General features: G+C 55.1%; 4 protein-coding genes and 1 non-coding gene across 5 annotated transcripts; 2 read left to right on the top strand and 3 right to left on the bottom strand.

Moving 5' to 3' along the window:
* Positions 1 to 3,129: 3,129 nt before the first annotated feature.
* GLRG_08849 (coatamer subunit protein) lies at positions 3,130 to 5,643 on the bottom strand (the record flags this gene model as incomplete). The annotated part of the gene is made up of 1 exon (XM_008099399.1): positions 3,130 to 5,643. One exon carries the CDS (start codon positions 5,641 to 5,643, stop codon positions 3,130 to 3,132), a length of 2,514 nt encoding a protein of 837 aa, XP_008097590.1.
* Positions 5,644 to 10,565: 4,922 nt separating this feature from the next.
* GLRG_08848 (uncharacterized protein) lies at positions 10,566 to 11,189 on the top strand (the record flags this gene model as incomplete). The annotated part of the gene is made up of 1 exon (XM_008099398.1): positions 10,566 to 11,189. One exon carries the CDS (start codon positions 10,566 to 10,568, stop codon positions 11,187 to 11,189), a length of 624 nt encoding a protein of 207 aa, XP_008097589.1.
* A 361-nt stretch (positions 11,190 to 11,550) lies between these two features.
* Positions 11,551 to 12,483, bottom strand: GLRG_08847 (uncharacterized protein; the record flags this gene model as incomplete). Its single annotated transcript, XM_008099397.1, has 6 exons — positions 11,551 to 11,585; positions 11,646 to 11,858; positions 11,919 to 12,044; positions 12,242 to 12,257; positions 12,357 to 12,419; positions 12,481 to 12,483. The coding sequence occupies 6 exons, from the start codon at positions 12,481 to 12,483 to the stop codon at positions 11,551 to 11,553; spliced, it is 456 nt and encodes a 151-aa protein (XP_008097588.1).
* Positions 12,484 to 13,013: 530 nt separating this feature from the next.
* On the bottom strand, positions 13,014 to 13,112 carry GLRG_13214. Its single transcript has one exon. It is a non-coding gene; the product is annotated as a tRNA-Pro (tRNA).
* Positions 13,113 to 14,215: 1,103 nt separating this feature from the next.
* GLRG_08846 (FAD dependent oxidoreductase) lies at positions 14,216 to 15,697 on the top strand (the record flags this gene model as incomplete). Its single annotated transcript, XM_008099396.1, has 1 exon — positions 14,216 to 15,697. The coding sequence occupies one exon, from the start codon at positions 14,216 to 14,218 to the stop codon at positions 15,695 to 15,697; it is 1,482 nt and encodes a 493-aa protein (XP_008097587.1).
* Between the last annotated feature and the right edge of the window lie 252 nt (positions 15,698 to 15,949).

Below are 15,949 nucleotides of genomic sequence, written 5' to 3'. Positions count from 1 at the left end.
AAGCACCTAAGCTAAACCTGGAAGCTATAGGCAGTCCAACCGATGTGTGTCGACAGTTGATTAAGTGGGTGAGAGAGAGAGAGAGAGAGAGAGAGAGAGAGAGAGAGAGAGAGAGAGTGTGTGTGTGTGTGTGTGTGTGTGAGTGAGTGAGTGAGTGAGAGTGAGAGAGGGCGTTGTGTGTGTGTGTGTGTGTGTGTGTGTATATGTGGGCGAGCCGAGTACAACAAGTACTGTGCTGTATATAACATACCCAGGGTACCTATATGGCAAGTCTGGGAAGAAGTGGAGGAAACACACAGTGGAGGATGCAGAAACGAATGTCCACAAAGGGCGGCCAGCCCCATGTGCTCCAAACACTACAGCAACAGACGGACAGACGGCGTTCGTTCATTACTTCCCTAGTTGCCTACTAAAATCTCTTATGCCTCTCTAGGTGGTGGTGGCTGCTGATGTGATGCTGGTGTGCCAGTTAGTGCCCCGGCTCAACTGTGCTGAGGAAAAAAAACCAGCGCGGCAAAATAGGCAAAGAGGGGACGCAGCATCAGCGCCCAGCGAACGCCCAGTGAGCGCCCAGTAGCGGCCTGCGGGGGGACGATGAACGAGGGATGGTATGGTATGGTATGGTATGGCATGGCATGGCGTGGCACGGGGGTGTGGAAGAAGACGTGACGAGGACGGACGGACGATGGATGTTGGATGCCCCCCCCCTTCCCTCCAAAGAATCCCCGTAGCGCATCGAAACAGCTCCACGTGCGAGGGTTTATTACTGTACATGCTGGCGCCATGCAGCAGCGGCGAAGAAGCGTCTACTGTATGTATGTATTAGTGTACACTACAGCTCAGCTTGCAGATGCCACGATTGCCTTGCCTTGCCTTGCCTTGCCTTGCCGCGGACTGCGTCTGCCCATGTCTTCCTCTGCCTCTGCTTCTGTCTCGGTTTTCTTGCGCCTCTGTCTCATTGCACCTCTGCCTGATCCTGCCCTTCTGTCAGGCTTGTCGTGCTGTAATTACGTGCCTCGTTGCACATGAGTTGAACATGTGATGGTCCCTTCTCTCCCCTCCTCGGGTCAGCTTCCCAGACGGGGGGCATCCATTCTCCAACCAACCTTGCGGTACAATAATATACGACAGTATGTATGGCTGCTGCGGGCAAGGGATACCTAATCCCCAGGGCAGGGTCCTTTAGAACATCAGCCGATGCGACCTCATCGGTCGCTGCCAAGGTACTATGTCGTACACCCGCCGTGGACGGTTCTCGCCCAGGGGTCGATCCGGTAGGCAGGCGGGATAATGAGGGGCAAGAAAAGATGAAGAAGAAAGTAAAATGCGCCCCGATGAGGGAGCTTCTGCCCAGTCAGATAGATGAGCAGCCACCCACGCTGATCGCCAGTTACTCTCCCACGAACCAACATGCCAATGAACCCCCAAACCGGGCCCATCGCGACGCCGAGCTGGTGTGGTGTGAGGGTAGGCAGACAAGCGGGTGGCGCCCGACAAGCTCCCGGCTCCTGGGGACCAATGGCACCCGAACCCAGCCGCCCCCCCTCTCGGTCTCTCGAGACTGTCAGTTCATCCAGCCCGCTGTGTTTATCGAGCGGATGTGACTGACACTCGAAAGCGCAGGTAAGCATCTTTCGGAAGTATTGCTTCTTTGTGCCGGGTATGCATCTTGACATGCGTCGAGAGCTCCACCTGGGACGAACGGCGTCCAAGTTCACTCCAGGGTCCAGCTCCAGCTCGGCGATTCCCTGCAACATCACACCTGCATAAACAAACTATCGGTACGGAGTACGGATAGTTAGCACACAATAAAGAGAGGCCGGTTCTGTTTGCCACCGCGGTCGCTATCGGGTCCGTAGTCGATAACCTCCCACCCCCCTCCCCCCTTGACCTCGACGCCGAAGCGAGCCGACGTATCATCAGAAGAGTTGACGGCTCTTTTCTGGAGTCCCAGAGATCCCCCTAGACAATCCGAACTCGACCTGCCGGTGCCATGCTTTTCGTCCTTTTCATGCTTTCATTCCCAGGTCGGTTGCGTGAAATGCAGTGCAGATATTGACTACATGACCTACGAATATCGTGCCAGCTTCACATCCTCCTCCACCTCGTCCTCCCTCCCGCAACAGCATTCCCTACCAACCGTCCTGCATCAAGAAAGCCGAGCGTGGCCGCGCCGACGGAGGGTGAAGAAGTGGACCACCAAAACACTGGAGGAAAAACAAAACAGGCGAGAAGAGTTGGCCATAACACACACACACACACACACACACACACACACACACATGCTTGGATGGAGGAAGAGGGTGGGAGCTAGCAAGTAAAACTCCACCGCCAGAGGCTAGAGAGGCAAGGGAAGTGAGCAAGTTTTGATTGGTCGAGTCCACGCACCCAAAATTCAACGAGACGGTTGTCGAACGAGAGTTACCACCACCACCACCACCACCACACGCCCCCCTCTTCCCAAAAAAAAAACCAAGACCACTTTCGATTACACTACACTTGACGAAGAATGCGTATCCGTAGCTGTGCAGGAATAGAGAGAGAGATAGGCCCGTGGAAAGGTGGGCACCTCTGATGTAATATTGGCCATTTTGTGCCGATGTAAACTCGCTGTGTATCGGTCGTGAACCCGAAGTTTTGGGTTTCTCTTTTGTTTCTTTTCTTCTTTGTTCTTTCTTAGGTCCCCTTCCCACACCTAGTCGCAACTCTTATCGATTGATACAATGTCCTACCAGACGAGAGACATAACCGACCACCAAGGAAGATATCATCCGCGCCGCTGCACCAAAACTCATCCCGACAAACTCCCGTGTCTAGGTCAGCCACCCCTGGCCCAACTTGTGGCTAATGCCGTCATATCCCCTTCGTCACATACAGGTACAAAGATTTGTCCATCACCTTGTGCATTGTCATGCCGTGCCTTCCTGAGCGGCTCGGAGACACAGCCCTCCACATGTACCCTGTCCGGTCCCTGGTCCAGTCAAGACATCTGCATTTGCGACTCTGGGCATTGGCCAATGCTTCAGATGCCCCGAGTCTTTACTAGGTGAGCAAGATTATCAACCAACCCCCCCCTGGTGCCCCTTTGGCCTCCTTTGAGGGGCAACGCCATGCTTCCGCCACGCGCGGCTACTTGCTCTCGTCCGAGTCCCCAGAGTCGGCGAACATATCCACCGCTCTCATCCGTTTCCTGGTCTGAGCCTTCGCCGTGGTTTGTAGCTGCAGCCGTCCGATCGTGCGTGTCTCGCCGGCTTCCGCGCCTTCTGCCACTCCTCCCACCTTGCTGGACTCGGCCGGGCCTGGCTGGTCCTCCACTGGCTCGCGCGCATCCTCCTCCATCGGTTCCCCTTCGACGTCGTCGTCCACCATGGGCTCTCCCTCCACATCCTCCTCGCTCATTGGCTCGCCCATGACATCCTCCTCCTCCATGGGTTCACCAGCAACGTCTTCTTCGTCCATTGGCTCGCCTTCAACATCATCATCTTTGTCAGCCGATGTCGGCTCCGATGCCTTTTGGTCAGAGGTCTTGGTGGTGGCCACATTGGCGCTTGGCGTTGAGGTCTCGACTGGCTTCCACCTGCCCTTCTTCGCTGCTTCATCTTCTATTTGCTCTTGTGTCTTCAAAGATGGCGGGTTGTCGAAACTGCTGGCGAACAGCTCCTGACTCTCCGTCGGGAACACACACCAGCCCTCCCAGAGGCCGAGAACGAGACCAACGCTCCGCTTCCACTTTTCGGCCCGCATCCGGCCCCAGTTCAGTCTCTCCGCCATCAGGCCAAGATGCTCAAAGATCCTGCGTTCTTTGAGGACGCCTTCAAAGACCTGTCGATATCGCCAAGCGCGCTGTATACCGCTACTGGAAGAGGCGGACAGTACGTCACTGACAACGTACAGGCCCACAAGGCTAGCGCCGCTGGTATCGGGGCCCTCCTTGTCGGTTTTCTCCTCTGGTTCGGCCGCAGGTAGTTCGGACCCGTCCGCTTGCTTCCCCTTGTCTTTGATGCTGGAATGAAAGTCCGGGTTGGCCGCCGTTAGCGCGAATGGCCTCTCAACATTCGACACAATCATATCGACAACCTCTTCGGCTCCTCGGCTCGCATGTGTAAGAGCAAACGCTGTGACTCGAGCAATATCCCCCTTTCGAATCTTGGATAACGTGGTCGGCAGGCGGGACAAGAGGTGGGTTAGTTTGGCTTTATCGAGAGGGTTCAAGAAAGTGGCCTCTGCCTCGGGGCCTTGGGTCTGGTTCTCGCGGTTGTCCCCGTCAAAGTCTTCGTCGTCTGAAGAGTTGTACTCCGAGTCGGACACGAACTCGTCGACATTGGTGGCGAACTCGTACGGTAAGCCTTTTTCTGGAGCTTTCCAAGCGTGACTTCCGTCGAATAGCGGCAGATACCTCCCCTTGTTACTGCGAGAAGATGCACCTGTGACAATCTCCCATAGTCGCCAACGGTACCAAATACCCCCTTCGCTACGGGCATCCCAAATCCAAGCCCACTTCTCCTCGCGCTGCACCTCGGGACGGCTCATCAGCAGCGCCTCGAACTCGACGCCATGCTCAAGGACGGACTCGATGGTCTTGTTGATTAGTTGGACCATCTTGACGTCGTTTGGCGGTTTGACTGGGACATGGAGAATGCTGCTTCGGTTGATGGGTCCTCCCAGGTTTGGCGCATAAGAGGTCGGCGGTGCAAAGCCTCGGTGGAAAGCATGTTGCGTCGTTGCGTTGCCCGGTGTCGTCTGCTGCGAAACAGGTTTGGCGCCAAAAGGCTGGGATCCGGCAGATGTACTGCCGAGCGCAGATGCCGTGGCGGTTGCTACGGTTGACGAGAGATGACGGTGTAGTGAAAGGTTGAAACCGTAGCCAAGGTAGCGGTTCTGAAGCGAGCTGACTGCTGCGTCAATGTCCGTCGCTGGAGTGTCCTGCGATAATGTGACAATGGCCACGGCGCATTTTCTCTCCGTACCAGAGGGTCCCACGGGGGGCAGGATCTTGACGTTATCGACCGTCAGGTTGGTTGGAATCAGCGACTTGATGAACGCGGGAGAGGTCCCTGGCGGCAGCTGGGATAGGCGCAAGGTCGGCCTGGCAACTGCCATCTCCTCCACCCTCGAGTCGGGGTTTGCTTCGTCCTCGTCATCGCTATTGTTGAAAACCTTTGCAACCGACATGGGCTCCTCCCGCTCCTCGAAGCCAAGCCTGCCGTCTCTGTCCTTCTCCTGTCGGAATGCGTCGAACCCCCTCTTCCTTCCCAAAGACCCTGGCGGAGGCCCCAAGCTCCCTGGGCCGCTCTTGAAGCTGGAAACAGGACCCAGACTTCCCGGGCCGCTCTTGAGGGCGGATGCGCCAAAGTGCCTTTTGGATGCTGCAGCCGCGCCCAGGGGCGCGCCGCCAAAGCCAGGGGCCTTCGGAGGGGGTCTTTGTGAGGACATGGAGCCGAACCGGCCGGTGGTCGGGTTATCCTCATCGTCGTGATCGAAGCTCTTGACGAAATCTTGGTATACCGCGGCTGTCTCGGCAGCCTCGCGGGCTTTCTTTGCCTCTGCCTCGGCTCTCTGTCTCTCGAAGGCGGATTGCTTCGAGGGCTTTTGGAGCTTCGCCTCCACATCGGGAAACTCGACGAGATCCTTCGCCGATGACATGGCTACCGCTATACTCGTAGGTTATGTTGTCGCATATTCGAGAGGAATCGGAATCGGTCGGTGTCGCGCAATCAGCACCGAGGGTTGTTAGGTAGTGCGTAGTTGTAGAATGAGGTTGCAGTCCTTCCACCCTTCGGTCGCGTTCACAGTGTTGGGTGCTGGACTATGTACAACAGCTGCTAGATGTGGGGCGCATATGCACGCTGCTGTGGCTGGGTGCGTGGAGAAAGCCACACAGCTTTAACCTACCTACCTCCTTGCACACATAGGTACTAAGGTATCCGTAGTGTGCACCATCATCGAATGCGCTGTTTCTAACCAAATCTTTTCTATGTTCCTCCAGAGATGTGCTAGTCTTTACCGTTCTCAATCCTGTCTGAAACGAAAACTTTGGAGATTGGTCACCTCCTTGATCATGACCCGTCCTCCAGTCCGCATTCCACTCTGGTGCTCTCTGGAATAAGACATTGTGCGCACGGTACATAGCACGAAACGAGGTAGGTTGGGATCACGAAGAAGTTGGGTCCGTATGGATTTGTAGTACCAAGCTCTTTCTTGATGCAGCATGGTCCCCCGGTCCGTTTGCAACAGAGAGATGGGAAAACATTTCTCAACTGAACAAAATGGCAATCTGGAGATGGCTACAGAGAGTTTTTCAATGAGACGGCTTTGCAGAGGCGAAAGTCCCTTGCGTTTCCTCGGCCAAAAGGATCCAAATATGCTCGTGGCCAACCAGGCAGAGATTGTACCAATATGCATAAAAAGGACATACAACACCAGGTATTCACTGATTGTCACCGACTTAACTATCCATCCGGCCGTCATAAATTGTTATCTGTGGGAGATTTGACCTCTTCATCTTGTAACATGATACTTCCATCATCAGAAGGCAAAGATGCTGTCGTGTCAGCTATATCTTAGCTATGTAATATAGTAAAAGCTGTATAATCCTTGTATTCTTCCCGTAACTACACTTCTATTATTACTACGTCAGCAACCTAGACTCGAAAGACCTTTCACTCTTAGGGAACCTGGAGTCCTATTATCCTAGTATGTTAGACCTTGACAAGGCGCCAGAGCTTCTTCTAGAGCTGTGGGGTTCTCTCACAGTAGTCCTTAAGGATGGCAATCTTATGGCTCTACTTGTCAAGGCGGAGGACGCCCTGGCAGATCAAGAGCCACAAGGCGCAGTCAAAGTCTGATATTGACGCGCTGTCCCTCGGTTATCAAAATTGTGTGTCCGTCAACAAAGACACCATATCGCCTCTTCTGCTGCGGGCTCCCTTGGGTCATGGGCCATGCTTGCTGTGGTCACTAGAAGGAGCATGCCATCATGCCTCTCCCCACTCATCTACCTGAGTCGGTGCAAGTGGCAAGCGTAGGTGACTTTCCACGATGGGAGGACAACGCCAGTCGCGAAGGCGTAAGGAAGCGTTGAGGACCTTGGCAAGCTATTGGCCGTGCATCGTCGAGATGCGTAGACGCAGCAGAAACCGCGACTTCCATTGTATAATCACATACTGATGTCGGGCAGTCACGATGGACTGACTCACTCGATCCAAGGGACATTCACCAAGGATGGAAAGTGCAGAAGAGATATGCTCTGGAAGGAGCACCACTGGCCGTCACCACATACCTTCAAGGCTATACACTCCCTCCTTCCATTTGGTAGTCTCGAAGGAAGTCAAGGTCTAAGGATATAGAATCAACAAACGGAAAGCACGCGTGATTTGTAGGACTACATAAACCACACCGACCTCCATCTTCATCTTCCATCTTCGTACTCCATCTCCATCTCCATCCTCCATCCTCCATCTTCGCCCTTCATCTTCTGTTGCCATCCGCTTTGCAGTTCCCCATTTCTCGTCATTATCGTTGTCTTCTTCGCCCTCACACATGACATCTTCCTCGCAGTACCTCCGTCTCCTCCCGCTCCTAGTCTACCTCGTTCCTCGACATCGCTACTTGCGCCAACGCCTCATCTTAGACGACATCTTGAGCTGCAGTTTCACGGTCAGGCTCCAGCAGAAGTCGAGACCCAACGTCAGCAGCCATGTCTCATCACTGATGAGCTTTTCAGGTATGGACTCCTTTTGTGATTCTGCGGATCTTCAGTGAAGAGACCGCTAATCTACTGAGCGCACGCGCTCGAGCTTTTCGCGTGTTGCGCGGTGTTGAACATCGTGTCATCCATCTGAGGAGTGAAGTGGATGAGAAGGAGTCGGGTACTTTTTTTTTCTCTTCGGGGTTTTCCTTGCCACCGCACCTGCTTAGCTGACAAATGACCTTTCATGGGGGCTAACATGGTTCTGGTTGCATGACTGCTTGAACTTCCAGGTTGGACTTCCAGGTTGGACTTCCAGGTTGGGCCAGAGAAGCTGTTGACTCGGATGTGTGTGTGGAATTGTGTCCTGTCTAGTAGCAATACAACAGTCATTGGTCCGCATTGTCAAACAACCCAAACCCTGGGACCGTGTTTTGTGACACTCAGAACACCAAGGCTCCCACCCCAATATCATCACCAGGCACGAGCAGAAACCCTACTGCCAAATTGACGACAATGAGCACGATTATTGAGAAGAGAGCTGCAGGGTCTTATACTGACACGGTTAGCTCCGCCGTCACTTGTCTCCCCCCTTACACTCTCTCAATCGAACATCCCTCGTCCGTTGCATCCTTATCTCGACTAAATTTCTATCTCAACCCCCTACGACGTCGATCAACGCATTGCTGACCGCTGCCTCTTTGCTCTTGACCACTCCTGCGTCCTCCGAAATCCTGCTGAGGCCTACTACAACCTCACCGCACACTGCGCCGCCTGAGCCCTTGATACTCACACCGCTGCCCTTGTGGCCGCTGACGCCGACGCTGGGCACGACCCCAGAGACCTGAGCCTGTCGTCGGGGACTGGATCCTGCCGGCCCACGTCAAGAACGCGTGGGCGCGAGACTTCGACGTGTTCCTGAACCAGCCGGAGCTGCGGTTTGCTTCTGTGGAGAGACGCTTGAGGAATTAGCTGTGAGCGTGGTATATTATTGTATTTGGTTTTTGGCTTAGATATGACGGTTAAGGGCTTGGTTTGACGCGCTCAATTGCCTCACCTTATGGCCCGAATACATTTGAAATGGGGTAGATGTACCTCTTCGATGAAGGACATCGGCGGGGCTTGTAGTTGAGAGGCGATTTTGTCGATGGCCAGCTCGAAAGTCATGCTCGGTTACGTCTTAGCCGCAAAATGTTGGTGGCAGCAGCAGCAGCAGCAGCTGAACATGTCATCAGACTGCAGATAGCTTAGTATAGAGTAAAGTAAGGCCACTTCAATGCAGAAGTAGTCCAGTTGTTTTAGGGGCAAGTCGGGATACAGCCAGCCCATAACCACATATCCCCACCATGATATTCGGCAGACTCATGCAACAAAGACACGGAACGACGCCAACACAGAGAGATAAGAGTAGATAGGCCGACTGTCAAGACTCGGCTCATGCGCTGGCGAACCGCCCATCATCTGTTGGTTCCTCTGGGCTCCCTTCATCCTCGTCTATGAATGACTTGAGAGCGCACACGCTGGCGCCGGTCAGGATTATTGGCCGGCTGCCCTGCCCGGTGTAAGTCGTCTCCATCTGTCTTTCTGGCAAGCCAAGCTGAACTCCGACGCCAAGGCACATATAAGAGACAGGCACATATAAGAGACAGGCACATATAAGAGACAGGCACATATAAGAGACAGGCACATATAAGAGACAGGCACATATAAGAGACACTGAGGGTCATTAGGCGACAGATCCGAAGTGCTAAATGTTGCCCCATCGTGCCAGCCCGGATGTATTGTCATATAGTCTCAATTTTGCCGGCGATCGTTGATGGCAAGGTATGGCCTCATCAGGAACACGAATGTGACTCTCTGCAGCAGCTCACATAAAATCGACCCCTGATTTCTCTCCCAGATCAACCGGTATTCACTCTGGTGATAGCAGCCATTCCAATCCAATTCAGAAGCTGGTCTGTTTCGTCGGCTCACCTCGGCCGAGAGATGGCTTATTGAATCGATCAACTGCCTAAGTTGGCACGCATGAGGACGTACCACTTCTCATGCAACGCCTTCCCCAACCCGCTCTCTTCTTGAAAGGAAAAAACAAAAATGAGCTGCCAAGAAAGTTTCTGGTAGTCATCAAAGCGCTTAGTTTTCGCCGTCGATTCGGCGTGGGAAATGCCGTCAAGACATATATATATATATGTTCAGGAACCCAACCCGCTTTCGTCCAGCCGCTTCGGACACGCGAACAGCCCTCGCCAATCTCACATCGACCCAACAACTAGTAAACCCTACGCCAAGCGGACTACATCCGCAATGGCACCTTGTCTGAGATTGGGAATGCGCCTACCGCCCAGTTGGATAAAGACCGGGTGTTTGCGTCATCTTGGCAAACATCCGCATCAAGATTTCCCGCAAGGCTCTAGGTATCCATCTCTCTATTCCCCAGTTGCCCCAACCCAGATCTCGGATCGTGGACCAAGCTCACGACGTGCAAGACCCTAAGAACAGCTCTCCCATCACGTGTTCAATGAGCCGGCCTGGCGGTAGGGAGCGACAGTGTCTCACACCTATCCCTAGCTAAGCTTCACTATACAGCAAGATCGGGGATCGAAATCCACTGTTTCCAACTACAAGTTGTAGCTAGTCCGACGGCACGTTCCGAAGAACTGGTAATGGATGGGCTTGGTTTAACGGCCCCAGTCAGTGTCTGTCACTTTTGCTTAAAGACTACTACTGTGCCAGGTGCTCCCTTTTTGCGTATATATATATGTACTTTATTCGTTCCGCCTCGAAGGGGGCATGAAGTCTCCAACCACCTCATTCTAGGAGCTTGGGGTAGTTCTCAACATCAACACCAGGTGTGGAGGTAGACCGAGAACTCGCCGTGATGCTTCCTTCCTTCTTCCTGGCCTTTCTCGGCGGCATCCTACTTATCCCGGCCCAGGCCGAAGAAGCACCAACTCTTAAAAGCCTGGGCTCCTTGCCCTCGTTCAGGATCTCACGCTCCGGCCTCCCCGTCAGCTTCGCTGCCGTCGGCGGAAAATGCGACACCGGCAGTGTGAAATGCAACGACCGCTGCATGCCCGAGGGGGAGTGCGACGGGGGAGAAACGTGCACCGCGGGCGACCTATGTTCCCGTAGCGCGGGCGATGTCCCGAACTGCGATCCAGGCACGACCGCTTGCGGCAATAGGTGCATGCCCTCTGATGCGGTGTGCTGCGATGGCGGAAGTTACTGCGACACCGGGCAGATCTGCGTAGAAGGCGGCTCATGCCGCAAGGGCGACGACAAGGCTTTCGAAGACAAGGACGAGAGTACGACGACAAGCATGCCCCCGGCTATAACGGCCGATCTTGGAGACACATCGGGCGAGCACCGGACCACGGCGGCGGTCCGAGGTACAGCGGCTCCCACGACCATGAGTGCGTCAGCTGGGGCGCTGCGCGGGGCGTACGTCAACAAGGCTGCCTTGGCTGTTGGTTTGTGTGCAGCTGTGTCATTGGTTATCTGACAGATGTGAGTGGAAGATGGTCTTGGTGTCTTCGCGTCTGCAGATGCTTTGGAAACCGGGCGAACATGCATGCTGAACATATTAGCGAGAATACATCTTATCAGAGTATGAGATGGAGTGTCAGCGTGGACCGGCCTCGACCTTCTAGGGAATGCAAGTGAGGACATGCGGGCGATGTTCTAAGCTGGAATCCATAGGATGAGGTTCTGGTACGAAAGAAAGACGCATATCGGGAGCTGCTCCAAAAGCAGATCCATTATACCGGCGTCACCGAATCACAATATAAAACCCCAAAAGAAAACCAAGAAACACTGAATGATGAATACCCCCAGTCATGGGCCTTCTGTTAATTTTTGTTTATTTACTCCCTCATCATGATCGACGCAAACTCGTCATCTGGCGCACATGTCAGCACGATGTCCTCGTTTGACCAAAGTCTGGAGGGCTGGTCCTTACAGTCAATTGATCCGTCGCCGTTCTTGTCGGCCATCTGGATCATCTCGTCAATCTCGGCTGGGGTCATGTCCTCTCCCAGAGAGGTCAGGACGTGGCGGAGCTCCTCGGCGGAGATGGTGCCGCTGCCGTCGCGGTCAAAAACCTTGAAGGCGTTCTTGAGCTCTTCCTCGGCATCGCCGACTTGCACCTTCTGCGCCATGAGGTTGAGGAACTCTGGGCTGGATGTCAGCAAACACGCGCACATGGAAATCCTCGATAGAGATGAGTGCTAACCGTTGAAGTCGATGGAGCCGTTGTTGTCAGCGTCGACCTCGTTGACCATGTCGTTCAGCTCCGTGTCGCTAGGGTTGAGGCCCAGGGACCTCATGACGGCACCCAGCTCCTGGGCTGTGATATCACCTTCAAGAGCGACACCTGTCAGCTTTTATGATCGGATGGATCGTCATATGCAAAAGTGACAAGAGCTCGCATGGAGCAAGATGAGATGGAACACGTCTAAGCCACTCTGGTTTCCGCTCCGGTAAGAGGGTCGAGGTTCCTATGGCATGAAAAGAGGCGAAGCAAAGTAAAGGTTCGCAGGAAAACAAAGAACTAACCGGTTCCATCCTTGTCCTAATCCCTCATGTTAGTAAAAAGTTTGACTGGTTGGGGAGAAGGGAGAGGCGTAGGTTTGGGCGGACAAGGCGGAGAGGGCAGAGGGCGAGAACTTACGAAGAGGTCAAACACCTCCTTGTATTGCGCCTTTTGCTCCTCGGTCAACCCAGCTGCGGTGGCCTGTCGAGCTGCAAGTCAGCATCAGATTGTCAGATAGTCACAGCAGCAGTCCGACCCTCACCATTTTTTAATTTTTTTTTATGTATTCGGCTCCTTTTCTTATTTTGTTAACGAGATGTTTGTGAAGGAAGTTTTGGCGAGCGGGAGGCGGTTTGAGACAGGGAAGACGGCGTGGGACAGCTGAAAGCGGGGATGTGACGATGGCCCCGCACGGTATGGATATTACGGGAGATATGTCCATTCGTACGGTCGGTTTGCGGGAGAAGGGGTCCAGGTTGCAACAATGTTTCTTGGTTTAGAACCCGCCAACGGTCACATTTAATTGAGGCAGTCTAGCCTCATACCGTCCGGTACTTGATACTCTGCCGAGGTTCGAGGACAGCTGGGAATGCAACAGTAGAAGTCTTCTGCTGGACTTAATTGGAGCGATGCGATTGGTTGAGTCCTAATAATCTAAAGCACCAACCAAACAAACACCCATGCATTCATTCATCAATAGTAATAATAATTAATTGATGGACGGAATCATAAGTGGTGTGTGTGTGCGCGTGTGTAAATATGATACAAGACGGAAAAAAGCAAAAAACGTATCAGGGGCCCAACCGCGATTCGAACGCGGGGCCTCGCCCAGTCAAGCTAAGCTGAAGGGTTGTTAAACCCGAAGGGCGAATCATACCTCTAGACCATTGGGCCTGATTATGTTGGTTGTGAAAACCAGTGATGGCTTACTCATAGAGCTCGACAGCGTGAGTGGCGTTCTCAGCCATCAACAGCCCATGGGACGACGGATGGGGGCCTGCTTTTTTTCCCGTCTTCATCGTCGCAACCTCCGGTCGGACAAGGATGCCATCACCCCCAAACCCGAATATCCCCATCCTCCTTGGATGGCATCGTCGCAGGTTTATCAACAGGAAAGACTATCACACATCGCCTGCGTCAAGATGGCCAAGCTTCGACACAGCTGTTGTGCGGATAAACCCACGCGACCTCCCTGAATCGCAACACTCAACCCCACCGCCAAACATCCCTTCGTGCTGCGAGGAAGTGGCAGTTCAAGTCATATGCTACATACTCGGATTAACCGATGCCACGGATGTCGTTCTGAATCGCGGGCTCGACAGCCAAACCCACCCCCCCAGTCGGTGTTTGGCGGCATGACAGATCGTCAACAGGCCATCGCCCAGCCCCGCGCCAAGCGCCCGCACTCCCCGGCTGTTCCTCGCAGGGGGGCGAAGAGGAGAGAAAGAAAAAAGGGAGGGGGAAAAAGGTTACGATGCAGAGGTACCTACACCGACTAAGGTGACCCCGCCAGATGTCGACATACCAGCAAGTCGACGCGAGGCTACCCCAGAGCCGGGAGACACTACCGACTGTCACTCTCGACCCTAAAGTGGAAGGGGGAGGGGAAGAGGGGGAAGAAAAAAAATTCTATCCTCCGATAACGCCCCTCTCGTGGTTGAGGTTTGCGCGCCTGCGTTTGCACCACGCCCAACCAGCACGCCTGTCCGGCGGCCCACCGCCAGCACGATCATGCGATCCCAATCCCATCCTTATCCTACGCATATCTTTCAGGTAACGTCTCTCTCACTTTCCCTTTGAACCCCGTTTCCAATTTATTCCTCCCCCGATTCCCCAGTAATAAAGAAACCCCGTGTGATCTCCCTCGCCCAACCCATCCGTCCGTCCGTCCGGTCTTGCGCCGGTCCTAGCGCCGAATCATTCGAGACTCTAGGCACCTAGCTAAGAGCGTAACGGCATAACACGAATAAGGAACGCACGGCCACATACACCACGCAATGTCTTCCGACCAAGCAGCGGCGGCGGAGGAGCCCGCGCCCTCCTCCATCCTCATCATCGGCTCCGGTGTCTTCGGCCTCACGACGGCGTACGAGCTCGCCCAGCGCCCGCGCTACGCGTCCACGACCATCACCGTCCTCGACCGCTCCCCCGTCCCCGGTCCCAGCCAAGACGCCGCCTCGGTCGACTCCTCCCGCATCATCCGCGCAGACTACGCCGACCCAGCCTACGCCCGCCTCGCCGCCGAAGCCCAGATCGAATGGCGCAAGACCGAGCACCCCTCTGACCTCGGCGCCGAGGGCCGCTACAGCCAGTCCGGCCTCTGTCTCGTCGCCGACCCGACCCCGATGGCCGCCTCTGCCTACGCCTCGTCAGCCCCCTCCCCCTCGCCGCCGCGGACCGTCAACACCAACGGCCAAGCCAAGCTCAAGGCCAAGAAGACGTCCCTCGAGTACGTCCGCGAGAGCTACAGTAACGTCGTCTCCCTCGCGGGCGCCGACGGCGACAGGATCATCAGGGAGCTGCCCACGCCCACCGCCATCAAGGACTTCCTTGGGACCCCCATCGCGCCGGGGACCTGGGGCTACATCAACCCCCTCGCCGGCTGGGCCGACGCCGGCGCCGCCATGTCGTACCTCGCCGCCAAGGTCCAGGCTCTCGGCCGCGTCAACTTTGTGTCAGGCACCGCGACCCACCTGAACTACGGTCCCGATAGGAGGACGGTCACCGGCGCGACGCTCGACAACGGCGTTATCCTCTCGGCCGACCTCGTCGTCGTCGCTGCCGGCGCCTGGACGGGCCAGCTCATCGACCTATCCGGGCAGGCCATCGCCACGGGCCAGGCGGTGGGCTACATCGACATCACCCCGTCAGAGCTCGAGGTCCTCCGGAAGATGCCCGTGACCCTCAACTTCAGCACTGGCCTCTTCATGATCCCCCCGGCCGGCCTCCAGCTCAAGGTTGCTCGCCACGCCTTCGGCTACCTGAACCCGACGCCCATCCCCCATCCCTCACCGTCGGCCCCGTCCTCAGCCAGGTCCACCGTCTCCCTCCCCGCCACGCACCTCACGGACCCCAGGCTCAAGTTCCCCAAGGAGGGCGAGGCCGCCCTGCGCGAGGCTGTCCGCACCATCGTGCCCATCCCCGCCATCCACAACCGCCCCTTCGCCCAGACCCGGCTGTGCTGGTACACCGACACCCAGTCTGGAGATTTCCTTGTCTGCCACCACCCAGAGGCCAAAAACCTCTTCGTCGCCACGGGAGGTAGTGGCCACGGCTTCAAGTTCCTGCCCGTGCTGGGCCGCGAGATCGTCAACGTGCTCGAAAGGCGCGGCGACGAGGTCTTCACTGAGAAGTGGCGGTGGAGGGAGACCAAAAGCAAGACGGGTGTGACTGATTTGTACGAGCACATCATGACCGAGGATGGCAGCAGAGGTGGCATCCCCGGTCTGTTGCTGAAGAAAGAGCAAGCTAAGTTGTAGACATATATCATGATGACATAACTACGTAGACAGACGGACACCGTAGAATATGTAGAATTATGTTAACCTTGGAGTCGCACTACTGTAGCATCATGACACACATTCAACATAACCATAGACGCAAGGCACGCGTGGAGGCTTCTATCACTTGGAGACCAGACAACATTTAGTGAAACAGGTTATGGCATTGCGCTAACAACTAATGCCTGCCTCTCACCTCGCATCAAACCCGCGGATCAAGAAGGTAGCAGG

This window comes from Colletotrichum graminicola, assembly GCF_000149035.1.
Source record: "Colletotrichum graminicola M1.001 genomic scaffold supercont1.41, whole genome shotgun sequence".
Taxonomy (NCBI): Eukaryota; Fungi; Ascomycota; class Sordariomycetes; order Glomerellales; family Glomerellaceae; genus Colletotrichum; species Colletotrichum graminicola.
Note: the sequence above shows the minus strand (reverse complement) of the source record. Positions and strands in the feature narration are given on the sequence as shown.